Source organism: Zonotrichia albicollis, chromosome 4 (genome assembly GCF_047830755.1).
Source record: "Zonotrichia albicollis isolate bZonAlb1 chromosome 4, bZonAlb1.hap1, whole genome shotgun sequence".
In the NCBI taxonomy this organism is placed as follows: Eukaryota; Metazoa; Chordata; class Aves; order Passeriformes; family Passerellidae; genus Zonotrichia; species Zonotrichia albicollis.
The window spans coordinates 22,087,300-22,109,410 of NC_133822.1; the positions used below are offsets into that span (position 1 = coordinate 22,087,300).

Consider the following 22,111-nt stretch of genomic DNA (forward strand, 5'->3'; position numbering starts at 1 on the left):
ACTATTAAAATGTTAATACAGCACTACTAATCAATACAACACAATATAGTAAATATCTGCGTAAAGGCATATAATATGCATTTTTCACATTAGGAAGAATTTGTTCACAGAAGGAGTGATTGTGCGTTGGAATGGGAGGTGCTGGAGCCACCGTCCCTGGGAGTGTTTGAGGAAGGACTGGAGGTGGCACTCAGTGCCTCGGTCTGGTTGACATGCGGGTGTTCAACCACGGGCTGGACCCAAGTACCCCAGAGCTCTTTTCCAGCCTCTCTGATTCTGTGATTCTGTGTAATAAAACCGGGCAGTTTTTGTGATACAAAACTGGCGCTGTCCGAGCAGGGCGGGGCCCCTCAGCCCCAAGGCCTACAACTCCCATGGTGCACGGCGGCGGCGCCGGTGCGCGCGGCGGGCGCGCAGGGGCTGCCGGGGGCCGGGCCGTGCGCGGGGGCCGGCGCCGATGGCGGCAGGCGCAGGGGGCGGCTGAGGGAGCCGCCGGTGCCCGTCGCGTCCATCGCCCGCCGACACCTCGCCCGGCCCGTCCCTTCGCCCGCCGCTATGGAGGCGCTGATCCCCGTCATCAACAAGCTGCAGGACGTGTTCAACACGGTGGGGGCCGACATCATCCAGCTGCCGCAGATCGTCGTGGTGGGCACGCAGGTGAGGCGGGCCGGGCCGGGCCGGGGGCGCGGGCGTTCCCCGCCCCGAGGGCGAGCTCGGGGTGTCCGTGGCGCTTCCGCCGCCGCCGAGCCGCGGCTGCCTCCGCCAAGGGCACAGGGGGACGCGGCGGGCGAGAGCGGGCGGGGCGCCCTCGGTGCCCGCGTTCCCCCCGCACGCCCTCGGCGGCTCCGCTGCCTCAGCCCCGGCTGCGCTGGGAGCGCCGCCCGCCCGCTGCCCTTGGGCGCAGCTCCGGAGCCGCCCAGGAGCTCCGTGGGGCTGCGGGCAGGGCCGGTGCTCCCGAACCAGCGAGGGGATGCGGGCGGTGTCGGGGAGCCGGGGAGCGGCGGCCGCCCCGGTGCGTCAGCGTGACCGCCATCGCACCAGGTCCGTGGCTTCCCTTCTTGGGCAGCGAGGCGAACAGAAGGGATGTGCTAGCGGGACGGCATCGTGCGGGCATGAATGGATGTCCTTTCCTTCTTGTGCCGTTCGGACGCTTTGTCTGAGCTGGTGACGGGGGTGGAGGTGAGAGGCGAGGCCGGCGGCTGTTGGCTGCAACAGTTGCAACACGTGCGTGTGAGCTGGTAATGCTGCTGCGCTCCGAGATAGCTCACGGCCGCTCCTATCTCTTCAAATGGGATGCTGCTCTACACCAGAACTTTGGGCAGCTGAATATGCCTGACCAGAGCTGCAGCGGTCACAAGGGAGTAGCAGATGAAGCTAAGATTTGAAGCTAATGGATCTCTCGTTTTGTTTCTGTGAAATTTAAATGTGTGTTCAATGGGCTGTGCTCCTTGGCAGTAGCTTGCTCACCAAAGACTTCAATGCCAAGTACTCTGTGCTCAGGATTTTTATTGATAACTTAAAACACCAGCTGTATGTGTAAATGCAACGGCATTTTTCTATGTAAGATTAGAAGAGTATTTTTTCCAGTTTCACTTCATGAAGTGGCATTTTTTAAAACCACTTTTCAACAACTCTGTCCCAGTTATCTTTACCTAGGTGTAAATACTTTCCATAAGTAAGGACTGAGAGTTATAACAGCATTGACATGTTTGCCTTCATTAGTCTCCCCATCAGTATCAATATCTATTCAGTGCTGTATCCATGATATTTTTGAGCCCCCTTGAATTAGCGTGACATTTCCTGTCATGCCAAAACAAAGTCCTCTATGGACTCCAGAAAAATATCTAGCAAAATATCTAGCAAGCTGTATTTTGGGGTGGTTTTGTTTTAGTCAGGGTTGTTGGAAGAAATAATTTTCTTTACTGACATGATGTTTCCATAGATGGTAATTTTATGCAATTAGTTTAGTTTAAATAAAATATTATTAATCTATCAATTTGGAGTTAGCTTATTGGAGACCAGATTTCTAGAGATATGTCAGATATGGCATTAGAGCTGATATTTTTGATGTTGGTAGCTTTTTTCCTTTTTTTTTACATGTGCCTTTTAGACAGTGTTGTTTCTTTGTGAAGTGTGGTGTGGCCTTTAAGTTTGTTCACACAGCTGATGTATCTGTAGCCCACTGGCATATGCTGTCTTTGCTTTTTTGTCTGTGAATAATATTCACAATAAGCAGTCTGGAATTTTTCACCTCCTTTTTTCTTGTCGGAAGCAAATGCTGCCATTTCAGGTTTCTGTAATTCTGTTAATTGAGTTATGCTTTTTTGCTTTCAATTTGCCACTTGCTTTTTTTAAATGACCTTTTTACATATTCAGCAAGGAGAGGAAAAATACTTTTTGAAGTAGTTTTCTGTTTATTTTTCTCTCTCTTCTCTACCCTTTTGTTTTTTTGTGCTTGTGTCTTTCTCTGCTTCTCATTCTGTGCATTAAGTTGATTCTTTATTTTCTAGAGTATTTAGGACTAGAAGTTGTTTATAAGCCTTAATTCTATTTCTCATGTTCCCTTTCCCCCACCTCTGTTGTTTGGGATTTGTTTCCTACCTCCCTTGTGCCCTGAGCAATTGAAATGTTTTAATTTTTCCTCTTTCTAGATACATTTTGCTGTTAATTGTGAATTGTTTCTCAGTAAATTTTGCACATCTAGGTGGCCTCTTGCACTTGTAGTGGTTTTCCTGCCATTCAGTCAAATGAGAATTCCTTCTCATTCTCCCCATAAATATTGTGTAAGTTATTTCTGTGTCCTAGTACAGGGTCATTTAAGAAAACTGGGGACTGTGCTGGTAGAACTCAGAGGACACCTTCAGACTGCCAATTTTTCTTCAGTGTTTCAGGGTTTTTCTGCCATTTCCAGGTAGGTGTTCTATTTTTTCCCCAATTCAGTATTCCAGTTCCATTTTTAGAACTGTATGACTGAATTGCAAAAAAAAAAAAAAAAGTGTCCAGGTTAGGGATATGATATAAAAATATGAATTCAGTAATGTTGTAACACTCAGTGTTCTGGTTTATACAAATGCTTTATGTTCTGTATTTTAAGGGATAACAAGGTGGTATTGAAGTGCCTCAACTAAACACATTAAAACTACAGTAAAGGAGGCAAGGGAATGAAAAGTGATTTGGTTAATTATGGCCTTTTGTGTGGATAGGTGGTATCACAAAAATCAAATGCCTACACTACCAAAGTGATCATAAGATTTAGAATAAAGTCAAGAAAATCAGTCAGACAACAAAATATCTACCTAGAAATAGGTAAAAATGAATTGTCTTTATTTTTTGGGCCATTAATTCCTGGAATATGTTTAGGGTTTTTAGTAGTCATCAGCCTAGTTTTATACAAACTTTAGTGTCAGCTTTGTAGCAAAATTCTTCTAATACTAACATTATAAAAACACCTTGTAGGCTTTATTTGCACTTGGTAGTTTGAAGTGGAGATATTGCAGTGAAATTGATGTAGCAAGTGATGGAATTGACAGGTGAGATTTTGGAGTGACCTTTCATGTGTACATTTATGGAGCACTTTTGCTCAGTGCCATTTTGAGACTAAATGGGGAGGTGTAGTTTACAGTATTTATTAATGAATAAATCCATTCTCTTGGATGTTCCCTTGGGATTGGCTCACAGATGAGCATTACATTTATTCTTTTTTTTTTGCTGTTTGATGTATGTATGTTTGATGCTAATGCTAAACCACTTTTTATTGCAAGGTGGAAGGTTTCTTGATCCTGAGGTCACAGCCTGAGCACGTGGATTTGTATAAATTTATGTCCTGGTAAGAGGAATAGTTGGAAGGATGCTGATTTGGCTGTTAGAAGTTGACAGCAATGGGAAGGTGATGTACAGTCCTGGCTAGTGGGATGAGGAGATGAATCCAGCAGATGCTATCAGAGCATCCTGTCTGAGAGAGACTGGCACCTTTGGCTGGAGCTTGAGGTGTTCTGCAGAGCTGCTGTGCCTCTCCCTGGCAGGGGAGCAAAAATTCAAACCACTTAGCTCATTCAGTGTAGCCTCATTCAGTGCTGGCAAAAAGCCAGGGTGAGGTGAAGGAAACTCCAGTTTGGACCAAGCAAGGAGGAAAACCCCATGCCAGGCACAGCTGTGTCTTCTCCCTCCTCTCTTGCTGGGTGGGTTTTGTTTTTGTTGTTTTGTGCAAGGATCTTTCAAGCAATTCAAGCAGATGCAAAACCCCATTTGTATCTACATTGGAATAGAGAATGTAACCAGAGCATTGCTTCCACGCTGGCTGGGGACTGTTTTTTCTCCCAGATGTTTTGCAAACTTCCTGATTTCATTTGGGTTTTTTTTCTTTGTTTTCACATCTGACATTTACAGTCCCTGGTTTTGGGTGTAACTGTTTTCCTTTTTTTGCCATCCTTTGCTCCTGTCAAGTCATGCCCTGACTGTTGTGTTTGTTTCAGACAGGCAGCAAAGTCAGGCTGACATTAATTAGCTATTTGCATTTACCAGACATAATAGAAATGTTACTGCTGATGTGATACAGTGCAAACAACATTTAGTGTTGTGCTGTTTCTTTTCTCTGATGGGCTCCCTGTGTTTCTGAACAGCTGAACTTTTTGGGTGCTGAAGGTTTCTGTGATTGAAAGGATGGCATTTTCACTGTTTTTATCTGTAGACTTCATGTGACTTAAAATAAAACTACAGATCTAATAACTTGATCCTGCATTTTATGATTCTTAATCTGAGAACATTATTAAACACCATTTACAAGATAATTAATTTCATTGTTTGCAAATGCTTGGTTATTTTGGAAGAGTGGAGAGTCTGCACAGAATTCACAGTTGTAGGAGGATGTGGATAAAGAAGTCTTGTGCTTCCCTTTTCTTGTTTTGTTTGTGTGCTTTGTTTTGTTTTGATGCTTTAGTGCAAGGGCCCTGTTCTGTTCATCTTGTGAGTGGCAGTTGATTTTCTTGGAAAACTGGTGTTTTAATTAGACCAGGTGAATCTTGTGTGTTGTCCAGGGGGCACAGTGCAAAGAAAACATATTTTCAGGAAGATGGAGGGGAAGAGAATTAAAAAGCACAGGCATTTCATTTTCACAATCTGGAGAGAAAATGCCTGTGTAGTTCTTGGAAAATATTTGTTTGTGTAGTAGCCAGAAGGTTGACTAACTTAAAGATTTGGGGTTTGGGTTTGTTTTAATAATACTGTTGTTTAGAACTTTTAAAATTTGAATATGCAGGTTTGTTTTGGTTTGATTTACTTTACTGCAAGTCATGAATATAGCAGTATCCACAGTACTGTGTGAGGTCAGGATATCTGGCTTGCAAATGTGAATCTTCAAATACCACAGTTCCATGATCTAACTGAGAGCCTGGAACTTTTTCTACTTAGATGAGGCATTTTTTTTTTCTTAAGTGAATTATTGGAGGGCTTTGGGAATTGATGTACTGAGGAAGAAAACATCTGCTAATCATTGCTGTATTTGCTGTTTGGCACTTGTCTGCAGTTAGATGTGGTGTAAATGCAGGATTTCTGAAGAGTTTGGAGTGACCTGTGCCTGTTCTTTACTGCTGCTACATGAGCTGCTTTATGTGGAGTAGTTGCTGTGACTTTGCATCTCTCCATGACTGACTCAGGAGAGCTTTATTGAAGTAAATGAGGAATGCCCTGCAGGAACAAGAGTCTTGTAGTCTGGACAAGATCTTGCATGTATTTTGCAACAATGAGCAGTGCATTCTGCTGGTTTTACTGCTTCCTCAAGATGGGATCAGCCTGTTGTTTCTTCTGCATCTTTTAGAAGTGTTATTTTGTTTCAAACAATGTCTTAAAATAGTCCATTTGGCCTGCTTATAGCTTTAGCATTCTTTTTTGATTAGTAAATAAATTTTTAAATTTGTTAGCTGGTTAGAGCCAGCCTAGCTTGGGGCATTCCTAGTTTGAATAGGAAAATTGTTATCTGTTCCAGCTAAAGCAGTTCCTTTGTGGAACTGCTGTGAAACTACATGTGTACTCGCTTTTTATTCCAGAATAATTTGTATTTGCTAAATAAGGAAAGTAAAAGAAATACTGTTGTTCTTTAGTTATAGCAGGCTGAACTCTTCCAAAATGGCTACTGCAAATAACTTTTTAAAGCACCAGTGTGTGGATGACATCCCAGCACAAGTGCTTTTATTAGCTTGTATTTCCCAATGATAGAGTGAAAATTTAGGAAACTCTGTGTGTACAGATTGCCAAGGGCAGGATTTACCAGCAGGAATTTTGTACTTGTATGGCAGAAGCTGCAGCACTGCCACCATTCCATCCCAGATGCATTGCTTTCCTTAATAGAGAGCTCCTCAGGAGTTGGTATGTCTCATTGAGAAGTTTCTCTTTCTTCACAGCTCCTTACTTGAATGTGTGTATTGTGCCACTCCAAAAGTCAGGGAATTCTGACATCACTGCCTCTATTTTCTTGTGCTCTCCTATAAAAAGTCTGTGTTGTGTTGCATGAGTTCTTTGCATTTTTTTCACTATTGCATGAAATAGTAAAAAAACTTATCAGTTTGCCCTGTTCAAAAGCAATGAGCTAAATTTTACACTCCTTTCAACTAATTTTTGGTTTGGAAGTTTTTCAGTAGTTTATTGGACATGTTTCCTCAACAAGGCTTTTTCCCCACAGATGTGGAAGACAAAGACTTTATGAAGTCTAGAGATAGACAAAGGAAGGCAGGAGATTCTTGTAAGATGACTTGAAGTTGGTTGCAGCAGATTCAAGTCCATTATCATTTTAACAGTACTTGAAATACACAACAGTCACCAGTCCAAGGAAGTGACTGTGAGAAATTTGATGGTTCTTGTGCATCAGTGGGACTCCAGGTGAGCCTTGTGTTAATTTGCCTGCTTGCTTCATGGACTTCATAAGAGTAAGAGCAGACTTTGCTTATTTACTGAGCTAATTGGTGAGACCCTGTGAGCTGAAGGACAGTGAATCACAAGGGACCTGGCCTTCCTTTAAGGACAGCCCCATGGAGCACAAAGCAATAGTCCTTCCACTTGCTTGGGAAAACGAGTGGAGGTTTAAGGAGAGCAGAATTGAGGGAACTCATGACTCAGCCTCAGCACAGCACACTCGTGCAGGAGGAGGAAACAAGGACAGGCTTGCTCAGGGATATAAAAATCCTGCCCGCATGGGCAGAGATGGTATTGAGAAAGCCACTGTTAGTGATAAGGGCATCAAAGGCAGCAGGAACTTCCAGCACTGGATCAGGAGTTGAGGAAAAAGAGAAATAGGGAAATAAAGGCTTGCTGCTGTCTGTGACAGGTGATCCAGGGACAGTGCATATGGACAAGGCTGAGGTGCTGGATCCTTTCTTTGCCCTTCTAGGGTCTTCTAGGCCTTTGTCCCTTTAGACAGGGTTTAAAAATGGAGAATAACTCAGTGCTCCAAGAGGATTGGGTCAGAGGGGTTTTTTTGATATGGAGAAAACATCTTTGCATTCTGTTTGGTGTAAGGAACACGACTCCTAAAATAGCAACACTAATGAGGATTTGGAAATAGAGTAAGAAAGCCAATGAAGTAAATGGGATGGGGTGAATTTGAATGGCTGTTCAGAGTGTTACTTCAGCATTTTCGAGATGGAGTCTCTTCCATCTGACTTGTCAACAGCCCTGAAGTGTTTTTGGAAGTAACATCTCTGGCTGTTAATGAAGCTGGACAATTATAAAATCATGCACTTGTTGTGTGCTGTGTTCTGAATTCCTAAAATTGTGGTTTGTAATGCAGCAGATTGTAATCCACATTTTCTCTTAAGAATTAATGTAATGGATGGGAGCAAATGTCTTTTGATACTTAAGTGTGCACGGCTGAAACATGCAGGGATAAGTAAAGATGAAATGAAGGATGGGAAGCAAAGCAACCCCATGAGGACTGTTAAAAGTAGAGGTGCTGGTTATTTGGAGTGATCACAATTCTTACAGCTCACAGCTTTTTAGTTTGGGAGGGTAAGTGCACAATTGTTTCCCAGTGACTGCCCTTCATCCTTGATTGTCAGCATCATCTTCAGGTTAATCTAAACCAAAGATGAACATACAGAGGTGTTTGTAACAGGTGTTACAGAGGCAGTGAGAGTGCTGGTAAGGTTTCAATACACTCTGACTGTACATAGAATGTAAAATACTGAAGTCCTGTGTGCATCATCTCTATTTCTCTTAGTACTTTGGGGACAAATGGTTTTACCATCCACCAGACACTGGTGTTTCTCTGTGAAATAAATGGTGGATGGCAGAGCAGAGTGCAATACTCAGCCATGGTAGTTTGACACAAAAGTTAAAGGAGTGACACAAGATGTTCCTGTGTTTTGCCCCCCTCCTTTTTGTCTGAGCAGCCTCTATTAAGTTCCTCTAGATATCACAACAAGCAGATATTTCAAATTAGGATCAGATATTGGTGTCCAGAGGGAATATCTGCCCGAGTGCCTGTGAAAAGTTAGTTTATTAATTTTTTTTTTGACCCATCATGAAATGAATTTATTTCAGTTCATGCTTAAAATTGCGACAAGCATTTTAATGAAATGACAAAACAAGTGTGGTATTTCTGCTGACACTTGTTCCTTAAAATCCCTTTGGTTATCAGTGTTAGTGTCTGTCTACATCTGTTCTGTGAAGGACTGGCTGAAGTGACTTTGTGTTCTTAGCAGACCCACATCCCTTGCTTCCCCCTCACTGGCAGAACAAGATCAGCTTTGTGTTTGCTGCTTTCTGCCCCGTGTTCCCAGACAACTCTTGGTAATGGATGCTGAGGAGTCCAGATTAAGAAGTGCGTCATTAGATAATTGTATTCCAGCAGCAGATTGCTTTAGTTGGGAGTGTAATGCAATTTGCAAGAATTTCCTGATGCAGGGAGCACTGCAATGTTTCATTTAGTGTGTTTGCAGAGGATCCAGATTGTTCCTTCCCCACCCAGAGGTAGCTGGCAGTGGTGTAAGGCACAGTGGTTTGCTGCTGTACAGAGCTTGGGGTGCCCATTTTAGCTTCCTGCATTCCCCCTCCTTTGGAAAGGCTGAAGAGCAGCAGTGTGCAGCAGCTTGTCCCATGGATTTTGGTTTCCTTTCATGGTGAGGTTGTTGATAAGGATTCCTCCTATTTGTTACTATCCCTAATGTGCTTGGATTATATGTGCATGAGAAGCCATTTCATCTAAGTCTGATCTCCAGACTGACTTGTGAGACTGAGTCATCATTTTCCCCATGCCAAAGAAAATCTTGCTCAAGAGACCACAGAATCCTCAAGACTGGAAGAGACCTTCAAGATCATCAAGTCCAACCATCAACCCCGAACAATCACCCCTAAGCCATATCCCCAAGTGCCACATCCACACATCCAGATGCCTCTTAATATTTGAAATATTTTTAATAAATGAAGCGCTGATATTTGTTTTTTGTTTTGTTTTTATTTTTTTCCAATGCAAAAGATGAGCCTTTATCATCTCTCATTTTTTTGGTTTGGCATTTCACTTGTTTTAAGTAAGTTTGTTGAGAAGTGTTTGTTATTTGTCTCTGTGAAGTTTGTTTTTTCACAGTCTATAATATCAGTAGTTCCTCAGAAGTGGGCCAGAACAGGAACTTGCTCAGGGGGGCTTGCAGACCTAGTTCATGCTCTTGTCAGGTTGTTCTTAAGTTTTTTGGTTAGAGTTCAGTGCCCAATGGTCTGTTACAAGCTGCTTGCAGGGAAGGTGCCCAAAGCTGATTTGGAGAAGGACAGTTGAAGAAAATTATTAATAACTTTCTAGGGGAGTCTTTTGAAGGAAAAACAAATCTTAAAAAGGCTGCATTTCTGCTTGACCCTGCTCTTTTTCCAAGTATTTCTAAACCATTGATCTCACTGCTGTCAAATGTGATTTAGATTTACTTTGAATAATACACATAATCTGCATTGGTGTATTATTTGCCTATTGAAACAAATGATATTTTTGATAAAACATCTTTTTTTTCTGGGCCATAAAGCCTATACAATAAAGTGGTACAATAAAAGAAGGCTTCATTTGTTGCTGTTCAAACTTTCTAGGGGTTTGGCCTTGTATTTTAATATTTATTTTGTCATTTTGCATACAAGCTCTTTTTCAATAGGTTTCTAAGCTTTCATATAATATATTTGTGTCTTGTTTTACTGCACTAGTAGAAATGTACTGTCTGATAGTAACATGTTGCTTGACCTCTAATCTATTTTTCAGTTTTAGAAAAGTCACTTAATGTCACTAAATTTGTGAGATTTAAGGATATTCATCAGTTTTTTTATCATGTTATGCTAGGTTATATACTCATAATTTCCTTGAAGTCTCAAATCTGTTACTTCAGAACTGGTGGGCTGAGTGGAGATTCTGTAGCAGTTACATAATGCACATTCCAGCTGTCGGAAGCATCTGTTGGTTTCCTTTTTTGGTTTTGTTTTCTTGTTTGTTTGCTTTTTGACAAGAGAATTGTTTGCTACTTGCATTAATACAGAAATATTTCCTAGGTGGTGGCAATGACTGTCAGAGCAGGTTTTCTCATGGCATCACTATGTAGACTTAGAGATGCAGAAAATTGGAAGAGCTCAGTACAGTGTTATTAAAAAGACAAAATCTTCTCAATCAGATTGAGTATTATGTTGGCATATCTGTGTCTATTTTTTATTGTTCGTTTTAACATGGTATTTATTTGGAATCACTTTTAAAACCCAGGTTTTCACAGCTGCTGTTGGACTGGTTGTGAATCTCATACAGGAGTTCTGCAGGAGAACATTTTAAATGTAGACTTTCAAAGAATATTTGTAATTACACTGCCTTTTAAAAGGCTGTAAAAAACAACTGTATTCTTTGAGAGCCTATATTTAAAATGTTCTAACTGTAAAAAATGTTTTAACTGTAAAAACCAACTTTTTACCGTTTGTTGTTATGTAAATACTTAAATATATATAGAGAGAGAGAGAGTGCGGGATGCCATGAAACAATGTTTGTTTCTGTGTTTAGGGTATAAAACAATGTCTGTACTTACCAAGCTGATACAATATATGATTTTAAAAAAACAAAACAAATCACAAAACCAAACCAAACAAACCCCAAAAACCAACAAAAAAAACCCCAAACAACCCCCCCCATGCAACCAAACCTCAAAGTGAAAGGATATAACATTGTAGCAGCCTGTGTACTCAGGTATACGTAGTTAATATATGTTTGTGTAATGGCTGCTGCTGGTGTCAATACAGCCAGCCCTTGTTCATTCTAACAAATGCTACCTGAAGGTTAAATTCCTCAGTTTACACAGCAGTTTTACTTCAAGATGTTAGAACATGACGTAGTACAAGACATCAGATTTCTTTCTGAGCATTGTAAAGAAAAGCTTTTTTTTTCCAGAAATGTTTCTGGAGAGTTTGATGCTTGTGGTAGAAAATGTTAAATAGGAGATTAATTTTTCTGAAACCTACTAAGAGTTTGGTTTGACCTTAAGAGATAAAGACCCTGGGACAAACCATGTAGATGGAAACCTGTTGTGAGTATCCCAGGCAGGTGTAGGCAGTTCCTGGCCTGTGGCAGAGCTGTGTCCCTCAGTGCCTGTGCAGTGGCACTGCTCTGTCTGCAGGGAGTCTCTCACATGCTCCTTCAGGCACTCTGTAGCAGAGAACAAGACAGATGAAAGCAAACTAAAACATCACAGCATTTTCATGTCTCACAAAGTAATGTAGCTGTATTCCACTTTTCAGAGCAGTGGAAAAAGTTCTGTGTTGGAAAGTCTTGTGGGGAGGGACCTGCTCCCACGAGGGACCGGAGTTGTCACCCGCAGACCCCTCATCCTGCAGCTGGTGCACGTTTCCCCAGAGGATGGTCGGAAGGGAGCTGGAGATGAAAATGGTGAGTGTGAACCAAGAATGTGTTTTGCCTTTTTATTAAACTCTTTCCTGTCCTTTGCAACAAAAAATCAGTTGCTGTAATCTCAAAACTCTAGTATGCATTTTTAAATTTGCTTGGAAGAAAACACAGCTGTTGTCACATCTGTTTTTTCCGTTTAGCAAATGTCATGAAGTCAGAATCTTTTGGATATTCAAAATACCTTTAATGTTTTAAGCTTTCCTGTTATTGGGAATTTCTTTTGACAAAAATGGCATTTCACTTGTAAAGATAATTGTCTGGAGTGTAGAGAATGTGATTTTCTTATGTGTGTTTTTCATCCCCTCTCCTCTTGCTGTTTGTATAAAGTATTTCATTGAGGGTGTGATGAGTATGAGAGTTTTTAGAAGGAGGGTAGGAAATAGGTAAGTTCTGAAGAAATGAAAACAAACTTGTGGTAGATGCAAACAGAATTGAACTGCCAAGTTCTGTAGCTTACACATGCCACTCTACTGGGCTGCACTGAGAGACTTCAAGTGCATCAGGCAGGGCATTTTAAATGTTCTGTGGTTTTTACTTTGAAGGTTGTCTTCTGTACTGCTTCTGTTTTATCCTTCAGCAGATCAAGAAAGTGATCTCAGTTGTCCCTTGGGAGTTTCAATGCTCATTTTATACCAACTAATGCTCCTTAGGAGCAGCAGGGGCATATCCACCTTCTGATTTTAAGATAGATGTTAGCTTTTTTTTCATGTAGACAATAACAACTGCACAGGCTTTTGTTGGCATGATAAACTTGGGACTATAAATACTAATTCTCATTGTGTTCAAATTTTTCTTAATTTGTTTCTACCAATAGTAAGTCAAGGTATCAGATGTTCTTTACAGCATTTATTTTTCTGTAATATTGGTGGTCTTTGATTTCTGGAAGGACAGTTACTTGTATTGTGGTGTTTGAAAGGTTTAAGCTCCAATCTTAATCACTGTCACAAGCAGGCAACACAGTTAGGGTTCATAACAATTAACATGCTAACCTTGTGAGAAATTGTAGGGACAATTCAGGCTGGAAATTCTTTCAGCCCTCAAAATAGGGCCAACTGTGAAGTCCAGACCAGGTTTCTCTGGTCTTTATCTGCTTTATCTGAAAACCTTGAAGGATGGAGAATTCAATCTCTGTGCAACTTTTAGAAATGGCACATTTGAGATCTTTAAATGCAATTTTACATTGCTTGTACTGTGCAGTGTATAGTTGGTATTTCTAGAACTTCTCAGAATGCTTGGATTTTGAGTTGTAGGGTAAAATTTTCTTGCTTTTCTTTGCTACTTTACAGGTGTAAAAGGAGGCTTTGTAACTGGAGTATTCTGAGTCAGGGCAGAGCCATTTTGTTTTAGGTTGCATTTCTTTTGGGGATTTGGATTTTAAATTAAAAATTAATAGGGATGTTGGGCTAAATTATTATTTATGATGCCCACTTAGATTTTTTTTTTGGGGAAGACAATATATAAGATGTTAATGTTATAATCTCATCTTGTTCTTCTGAGAGAGATGTGGGCTTGTTTGGTAAGAACAGGCATTTGATAAGAACAGACATTATGATTTACCAATTGAGTTTGAAATGTTTTCTCTCCAGAATTCAGGCAAATTGTGGTCTAAATGGTGGTGTCACTGATCTGGTCTAGCTTATGTTCAGTTTGTGGTGTTACATCTGAGAAGATGGGATCGAGTGGCTTGGGAAGAAAAAAGATGACAACCTCTTATCCTGGATGTGCTGTGAACATTGTAATAAGTGCCATTAGAGGTCTATTTTTAGAGGTAATTTTATCTGTAATGAGGTGGATGTTGAGGTAGGGTTGAAGATGGATTTGGGATTTCCCAGAGGGAAATAGTCTTGCAGAAAAGGATTTTATCCAGGTGAGGGGTTTCTTTACAAGATGAACATTGGACAAGAGAGATCAATCTTGGCATGCTGCTCTCTGAATGCTGGCATTGAACTCTCTGTGCACACAGATAGTTGTGTACAACTCTCTCTTCTCTTTTGACTTCTGTTTTGTGGTTGTCACCTGTGTCCATCATAATGCTTGCTCTACTGGTATTGTATATTAACAGAGCCATTTCAAAATAGCTGCTACTCTGTAGTTCTTACGAGCTTTAATTTTACCTCTGGAGTGTTGGCATCCAGAAAGCTTCCCAGTTTTTAACACAAAGCACTTTTGACATCTCTGCTCTTCACTTAGGGAGGGACAAGTAACACCCTTTGTACTGTGATCACTGCAATAAATAAGAGTCAGAAAATACCAAAGATAAATTTTCCATTAAAAGGGAAGTTCTGTATTTTTATAACAGGCTGATCTGCATATTCTACAGAGAATGTGTGTAATTTGATGGGAAGGAAATGTTCTCATCATCTTTTGCTGTTTATTGTTGGCCTCTAGTGATTCAGCACATATGGTGTGTTTGATGTGATGATACCACACTGTGGTGTTCTCTGATCAAATTGCAAGAGAAGCAGCACTTATCAGAGAAGTGGGCCTGGTCTTGTGAATTATTAAATTGGCTGTGCAGTGAAGACCTATAATGGTAGTTCAGAAATGGAAACTCAGAGAGACCATACCAGTGGCCAAGTAGTAAATGCTTAAAGGTTTCTTTTCTTCATTTGTTCCAAGATAGGAAACTGAACATTGTTCAAATTCTGAGCAGACAGAATTGATCCAGAGCACAGGAATAATTAATACAGATCCATTGCTTGATAAATCAACATTGTTTCGTTAGCCTTTTGCTCTCTACTTCAGATGAGAATCTCTTACCCCTCATGTGGCCTGCTTCACTGGGCTTGGCTTTGTAGAAGCACCAGAGAGGAAGAGCTTTACCCAAAAGTGCTTGCAGTCTAGTTGGTGTAAAGGATGGGAAAAATGGTACAACAGGTAGTATTTGGGAAGTTCTCATTGCCATGCTGCTGGAAATCCTCTGTGGTGGTGGCCTTTTATGACTCCCAGCAGCTTCTCCCTTTGGAAGTGAGTAACATTTCTGTTGTTTTAGAGAGGAGATACCTGAGTAACTGAAGTCAGCAATCTTTGTATTTTATTGAGCTTCTTAAAGGAGTGTTCTAGAGTAGGACATAACAAGTACAATTTGCTGGAGGGCAGTCCTGAGAAAAGTCAAGTAATGTATGTGCTTTTCCTGGGAGTTCATTAAGGTTTGCAGGTCTTACTACAGGATATGGAAAACCAGAAAAATGTAGACTTGCTTTATTCACAAGATGTGGTGGGGTTTTTTTGGAAAAGCAGGATCTGTTTGTTCTTAATGGCTGCTGTTTTAGTAATTTCTTGGTGTGTAATACTGGATTTCATCATGACCCAAGTGTCATTTTGTCCCACCTTTATCTAGCATTTAATCTTTAGAGTAATCAGGTGATAAATTCCTCTGAAGGTATTCCCTGAAAAGCTTCCAAAAAGTAACTGAGGGAAGACTGATTTAGCAGTTAAATGAGTGATAAAAAAACATTCTTTGTGGAAACCAGAAAAGTGGGTTGCTAAATGTAGGCTAGCTAAAACACTTTCTCCTTGCCTTGAGCATTGTTACCTTGAGAGAAATGCAAATCCTTCCTCCTTTCCTAAAAGCTCCTTTGCATTAAATTGGAACTATTGGGAAACTTTTCCATAGGTGTTAGCAAGTTAAAATGCAGGGTATCTTGCTGTATATTTTTCTTCCTGGCTTAAGGCCTCTCTTTACTCCCTTAGATTTAATTTTCAAGAGGAGATGAGCAATACAATACTGAACATGTTGTAGTTTCTTCCTCTATGGGCATTTTACTTTATTTCCTCTGAACAGTAAATAAAACCTGTTAAATAACCTAGAATGGAGAAACCCTTTAATTTTGCACTTACTTTGGAGGCTGGTATGTAATTTTGCCTGTGTACCAACCAATACAAACAAAAGCTTTTTCCTGATGATGTTTTCTCCATAGCTCTTGTTCCTTCTTGTTCTTGTGCAAAACAGTAGGGATGAAAGTTTGGTTTTAAAAATTTTTCCTTAACAGATCCAGTCCATAAAAATCATATTTCTGTTGATGATACACACACCTTTGACTGAGCAAAACATCAGCTCTCCAGATAGGCTTTTCAAACAGATGAGTTGATTATTGTTGTACTATCTGAGTTTTGTACCAAACCAAACCAAAAATATCTTTACTATTTTGTCGTGCTGCTTGTACTTTCAGGGTGTTGTCCAGACATCACAGGAAAATAGAGTTTTAAATTCATCAGCCCCTCAGTAAGAAGTTGGGTGGTTTTTTGTAATGAAGTTTCCATAATTATTTTGAAAAATTATAAGTTGAGAAGGATAATGCATGTGTTGTCTCTTCTTAAATCTGTCTCAGAATTGATGTTATTCTTTAATTGAGTCTTAAAAATATTGATGCACAGCATCAGATTTCCTTCCTATACAGTAACACTACTTCCAATGACATTGTAAATGTTTCTTTACTCTTTCTGGTTCTTCCTATGAGTAAATTATGAGAAATATATTTTGCCAAAGAAGTTCAGCTCTGTGGAGCCCAGTGATGCTGTTTTCTGTATTCAGATAAGAAAATACATTGGGCTATTAGAATTAGGTGTATGGCAATAATAATCATCATTAAGTCAGCTTTGTTGTATAGAATATCTGATTTATAGGCATCATTTCTATGTGTTTAAGGTCTTATTTCTGTGCATATTGCTAATATGTTACACACTCTCATCAATACTAGAATAGCATGCACATCTGTCTGCATGCATTTGTGCTCTTTGTAATTGAATCTGGTACTGAAACTGAATAAAATGCTATATTAAATATGATTAAAAATGTTAAACACCTTTCAATGCTGTTTCTCTTTAACTGCAGACCCTGCTACATGGAAAAATTCAAGACACCTTGCTAAAGGTTGCCTTTATCCACTTGCTTTTTCTCCCTACACCTGAAGTGCATGCTTATCTACACTAATCACATACATTTCATGCCACATGATTGATTGTTGATTGATTACACTTTTCCTTTTACACTTCAGCTACTCTGGTGATTATTTTGCTGTCTTGTGATCTGATTGATTTTCAGTTTTCTGACCTTGTTGCATTAGAATGAGATAATTTTTGCTTTTCTTCTGTGCTGTTGCTGCTTCATAGAACTTCCTGCACTTTTAATTCCCAAATCCTTAAAAAAAAACTTCAATCAACTTTCTTAAATTTCAACTTAAGTGAAAAAGATGTTTGGAAAGATTACTTGATTGTAGGTAAACCATGTGTTTTCCAAAGGGCCAGATTTCTTGTAGACAGTTCTTGTAGAGGAGGTTGTTGTGTCAGGGAGCTCAGAGGAAATAACTCCAAAAATTGGAAATGGAACTTGCCTCTACTACTTGGAAACCTAATAGTAAAAATGTGAATATCTTGCAGTGTGACTCAAATTGCTGCCTGTGCTACAAAGCAGGAATTGAACAAAACCTCCTTTGCTGTTTCTGGGACTGCTCTTGCATAGTCCCCAAGTAATTCTGGACCTCAGTGGTGACTGACAAGAGTGAAGATGTTTGGTCCTTGACAGATTTGGGAAGAGACATGTTCTCCTAAGGCTTCCTCGTTACGCAGAATTCTTATGTATTTTCCGTTTGCTTGCTTTTAGTTCTACAGGTTTTTCTAACTTTTTCTTTCAGCTGTAATTTGATCTCACTTGCATGGTTTAGAAAAAGAGGTGCTAAATGCTAGCCTTTTCTTTCCCAGGTTTTTAAGCTATTGCTAATAATTCTTTTGTTTTCTGTTACAAGCTGATATTTAGTGAACAAGACCATTTCTGAAAGATGGCAGGATAGAAAAATAATGAGCTCAGTCATAGGTAGGAAGGTGGACCTTGTGTGAGACAAATTAGACATAGTAGTGAGGTGCAGTGCTTCAGTAGACAGAATCATAAATCTATTTATACTGAGCTATTTAACACCTAATTGTAGAAAGCTAACTTATTTTTATTTTGCTGCTTGAAAAAAAAAAAATCTCATAGTTTTCAATGACAAGGCCTTGGAAAAAATGTTAGTGAATAATCTACTTTTTTCTCATGTATCCATTTTTGTTTTCAGAGGTAGATGCTGCAGAATGGGGTAAATTTCTTCATACCAAAAATAAGGTATGTTTACTCTCTTGATGAAGTAGCAGTGTCCTAAATATGTTAACAGATATATACTTCATTCTGTTATCTCTTCCCTTGACTTTCCTGAAGAGAAGATGTTTATTGGTATTATTGTACCTGCTGTACTATATGGCAGAGTATTGAAGATTTTGTGTTTTGCTTTTCATGAGTAGAAAACTTGAAAACATAAAATGTTAAAATATCTGTTATGTGGGTCGTTGATTCTGCTGAGTTCTCATAGTCCTTTTTTGGGTTATTTTGTTGTTTATTCTATTTTGTGCATTGCCAAAATTAGAATGGATGTCACAGGACAAGGTGTAAGCAGAAGTCATTTCAGTCCATTGAAGAATTGGCTACTTCAAAGGTTTGTTAGAAAGCTGTGAGAAAGAAAAAAGGGCCTCATGTGCATCAGGGTGAAGGAGCACAAACTGAGATGACCCAGCACCTCAGGAAGAGCCAAAGCTTAATTCTTGCTTGAAGACAGTCATATTTTTGTTGGCAGATAAATGATACGAGTGTTTATTATTTTAAAGTGATTTTCTCACATTCTAGGCAATGCTAGAAGTTGAAGTGAAGTTAGAGAGGAATGTAGAGGGAATCAGTGGAAGGACAGCTCTGTGCTAACCTTTTTTGGTTGGTGGCAGGAGAAGAGGTTTTACAAGAGTGGAAAAATTTGAATATGAAACTGCCCTTTGTCCTCTTCAGGATGAGAAGGAGTTTAGGCTACATGTTGCTTATTAACTTCAAAGGATTATAACTAGACTCAGAATGGAATTAAGTATTTGGAATTCTCTGTAGGTGGACACAAATTAACAACTTGTGGCTGACATTGGTCATAAGTGCTAATAACTGCCATCTCACAGAATTAGTCAACAGATTAAATACCAATTTCTGTAATTCTTAGCACTGATCATTCCTGTTTACATCAATTAAAGGACTACTAGTAATTCTTACATGTTTTTTAAATATTCTGTATACTTAGAGAGGTTTTCACCATTCATTGGAGAACATTATTTTGCAGTTAAGTAAGTGAATGCTGTCTTTGATTTTTAAACTTTTTTTTCATCATTCAGATCTATACAGATTTTGATGAAATTCGTCAGGAAATAGAAAATGAAACAGAGAGGATTTCAGGAAACAATAAGGTAAATCCTGTCCTGTCCATCTGTTGTCTTGCTATTGATTTTCTTGCTGCTTAAACCTTTCTTAAAGAGTTTCAACACCCAGGAGTGAAAAGCACTTAACTGTTGTAATGAAGAACATGGGAATACTTCTTGCTATCTTGAGATTTTTTTCACTGTGTTCATGAGAACAATTACTTCAGCTGAAAGACAGAGAATTGTTGCTTTACTTCAAGATTCTGTAATAAAAGTACAAAAAATAAACTTTCAGTTAAACTTGCTTTAGTTTTTCTACATACCTGCCTTTATGTAATTATAAAACTGGCAGCTGACAGAGACAAAAGAATTGGCTGACATATGGTTGGCTTTTTTTCCTTGCTGTGTGTTTTAAGGTATGTGGTGAAAGAAAGTCTTTGTAGTATGAATCTACAGCCTTTGGATTTTCTTGTGATGAATTTAAATAATCCAGGCCAGTAATTTTTACTTCTTATTAATGTATTTCTAGGGGATCAGCCCTGAACCCATTCATCTTAAGATTTTTTCAGCTAATGTTGTAAATCTGACTCTTGTGGACTTACCTGGAATGACAAAGGTAAGGTGCAGCATGCTCCTCTGCTGACTCAGTGTGTATTTTTGAACAAGGTGTGCCTGTTCACTCTTTGCCATGGTTCTGCATTGCTTGTTAAACTGCTTTCCTGGGGTTAGGTAGTGTTATGTAAATGTGACATGTCACTGTCTTCCGGGGTAAGATTTGGGCTTCTGCTGCACTTTGCTGATGTCAGAGATAGATTTGCTGATGTTTTTCCTCTTTCTACATAAAAGTGATGGTAGGTGTGTAGGCTGCATGTTCCTTTCCATAGAGGAGGTAGCGCTCCAGGTCTCAGAGCTGTACCTGCAGATAGATGAATATATGACAACTTGGAAAGTCTCTTCCACATTGCTTCTCCAGGATTGGCTGTGTGTATTTTGTGTAAGAGGCTGTATAAAGTGAGGATATCCTAAGAGAAATGTTCAGATCCTTCTTGTTCAGGTTATATATGGAATAATTTTGTGAGACATGAAGATGACAGGATTACTTCCTTCCCTGCCCATGCACACATCCCCACCCCACTCTGCCAGTTGTGCACGTGGTTCTTGGACACCAAAACTCATGCAGGCATAAAGACACAATTTTGAACAGTTCCCTCTTGGTTTTTTCTCTAGGTGCCTGTTGGTGATCAGCCTAAAGACATTGAACTTCAAATAAGAGAGCTCATCCTGCAGTTCATCAGCAACCCCAATTCCATTATCCTGGCAGTCACAGCTGCCAACACAGACATGGCCACTTCTGAAGCCCTGAAAATAGCTCGGGAGGTGGATCCAGATGGTGAGCACCAAGGCTAGCTGGATGCTGTAATTCAACTGCTTTTTGAAACTCAATCCTAAAATAAACTGAGATTGTTTGAGCAAAATATAGTAAGAAAAGTAAATGTCACCACATTTCCTAGGAAATATAAGTTTAGTATTTGCTTAAAGACTTCTTGCTGCAGTCTCTGTAGCTCAAGAGAATGCTGGGATGAATCAATAACTGATAGATTTCTGGCTTGCCAGCAGGCCAGGTAACTATTCTAATAATCATAGAGTCACTTCTATTTCCACAGCAGCAAAATAATGTTAAGAATGCTGGGGGTTTTCAGAGTTTTACTAGTTCACAGTGGTCTTTTAGGGCAGCTTCATGCTTTGTTGTGCAACATTGTTTCCTTTGGTAGAGAAAATATGCCACTGTCTAGCTGTTAGTTTAGTGACTTCTAGTAAGGATAAGATGAATTCTGTGCTCTGTATTTATGTGGGAGAACTCACTGATTTAATGGAATAGGAAAAGTATAATTTTATATTTACCTAAGGACTTTGAAACAGATCTGAAGCTACTGGCTGCCTGCTTCTTGCTTTTGCAAAGTGCTGTCAGTGCAATGACTAACAAATGGCATTGTGTGATTTGAAAGAACATGGATTAAAACACTTGGAAAATAAACACACAGAAATTAGGCTAAAATTTAGTGTTGGTTTTAGTGTTGGTACCCTCAAACTTTTCTTTCCATAAAATGTAACATTTCTTCATTGTTTTCAAACTTCAAGTCTGCTTTGACTTGTCTGCCACATAACCTTGAGGGAAAACCTCTTCTGGCAGTCAGCTCAGTTAAACTGTCCTGGTTCAAGATATCCCTTTTATTTTACTCCTGTAAAAATGATCGACAGCGTCTTTTGGATCACTTCCCAAAATTCTGAAACTTTAAGGTCTGGAGTGGCAGATCATGTTGCAGGTTCTGCAGGATTAATACTGTGTAGTGAGAACCTACAGTAGTAAAGTAACTACACTCACAGGAAGATTTCAAGACCCAAGAACTTCCTGATTTTACTGAGATGCTGATTTATTTTTTTAGACTCAAAAAGTGTGTTATATTTTAAAGAAAATGTACTTGCCCCATTTATTTTCAGACCAGGAGCTCAGGAAATATTGAGGTCCCAGACAAATCCTATGTGTGTTAACCTACTGGTTTAGATGGGCAGTATTTCCCTATTTAATGAATTTAGGTCACTAATTCTCCATTTGCTGAATTATGAGTTTTAGGTACTCTGATGAAATCAGAACATCCCTGTGAGTGTTTTCCTTTTGGTAGGTCGAAGAACCCTTGCTGTTATCACAAAGCTGGATCTCATGGATGCTGGCACTGATGCTATGGATGTGCTCATGGGAAGAGTGATTCCAGTCAAACTTGGCATCATTGGAGTAGTGAATAGGTCTGTGTGGGCACATTGGTGCTATTTTTAAAACTCTGTTAATATGAAGTAATGCTTCTGCTTTTTAAACCATGAATATAGTCTTAAAAACAAGGTGACAATGTTGAAATGCACTTATGAATAAGCAAGTGAGAAACTTTTTGCTCACTTCTCAAAGCCTTTGTTCTTCCACTCAACCAATTGCTAATGCAGACGGGAGTAGAGACACTTCTAGAA

The 22,111-nt window shown here is 39.6% G+C and overlaps 1 protein-coding gene across 4 annotated transcripts in view; it reads left to right on the plus strand.

The window, feature by feature from the left end:
* Window positions 1-410: 410 nt before the first annotated feature.
* The window catches only part of DNM1L (dynamin 1 like), a 39,242-nt gene continuing 17,541 nt past the window's right edge, over window positions 411-22,111 (plus strand). For 2 of the 4 annotated variants that reach the window (XM_005482754.3, XM_005482758.3), the window contains exons 1-8: window positions 411-657; window positions 11,731-11,878; window positions 16,731-16,769; window positions 17,947-17,993; window positions 19,070-19,141; window positions 19,623-19,709; window positions 20,321-20,483; window positions 21,775-21,895. In XM_005482754.3, the coding sequence (XP_005482811.1) occupies window positions 556-657; window positions 11,731-11,878; window positions 16,731-16,769; window positions 17,947-17,993; window positions 19,070-19,141; window positions 19,623-19,709; window positions 20,321-20,483; window positions 21,775-21,895 (779 nt within the window). In that variant the 5' untranslated portion in view covers window positions 411-555. The remainder of the gene's footprint in view (window positions 658-11,730; window positions 11,879-16,730; window positions 16,770-17,946; window positions 17,994-19,069; window positions 19,142-19,622; window positions 19,710-20,320; window positions 20,484-21,774; window positions 21,896-22,111) is intronic. The other 2 variants (XM_005482759.4, XM_014264164.3) reach the window with 2 other exon arrangements.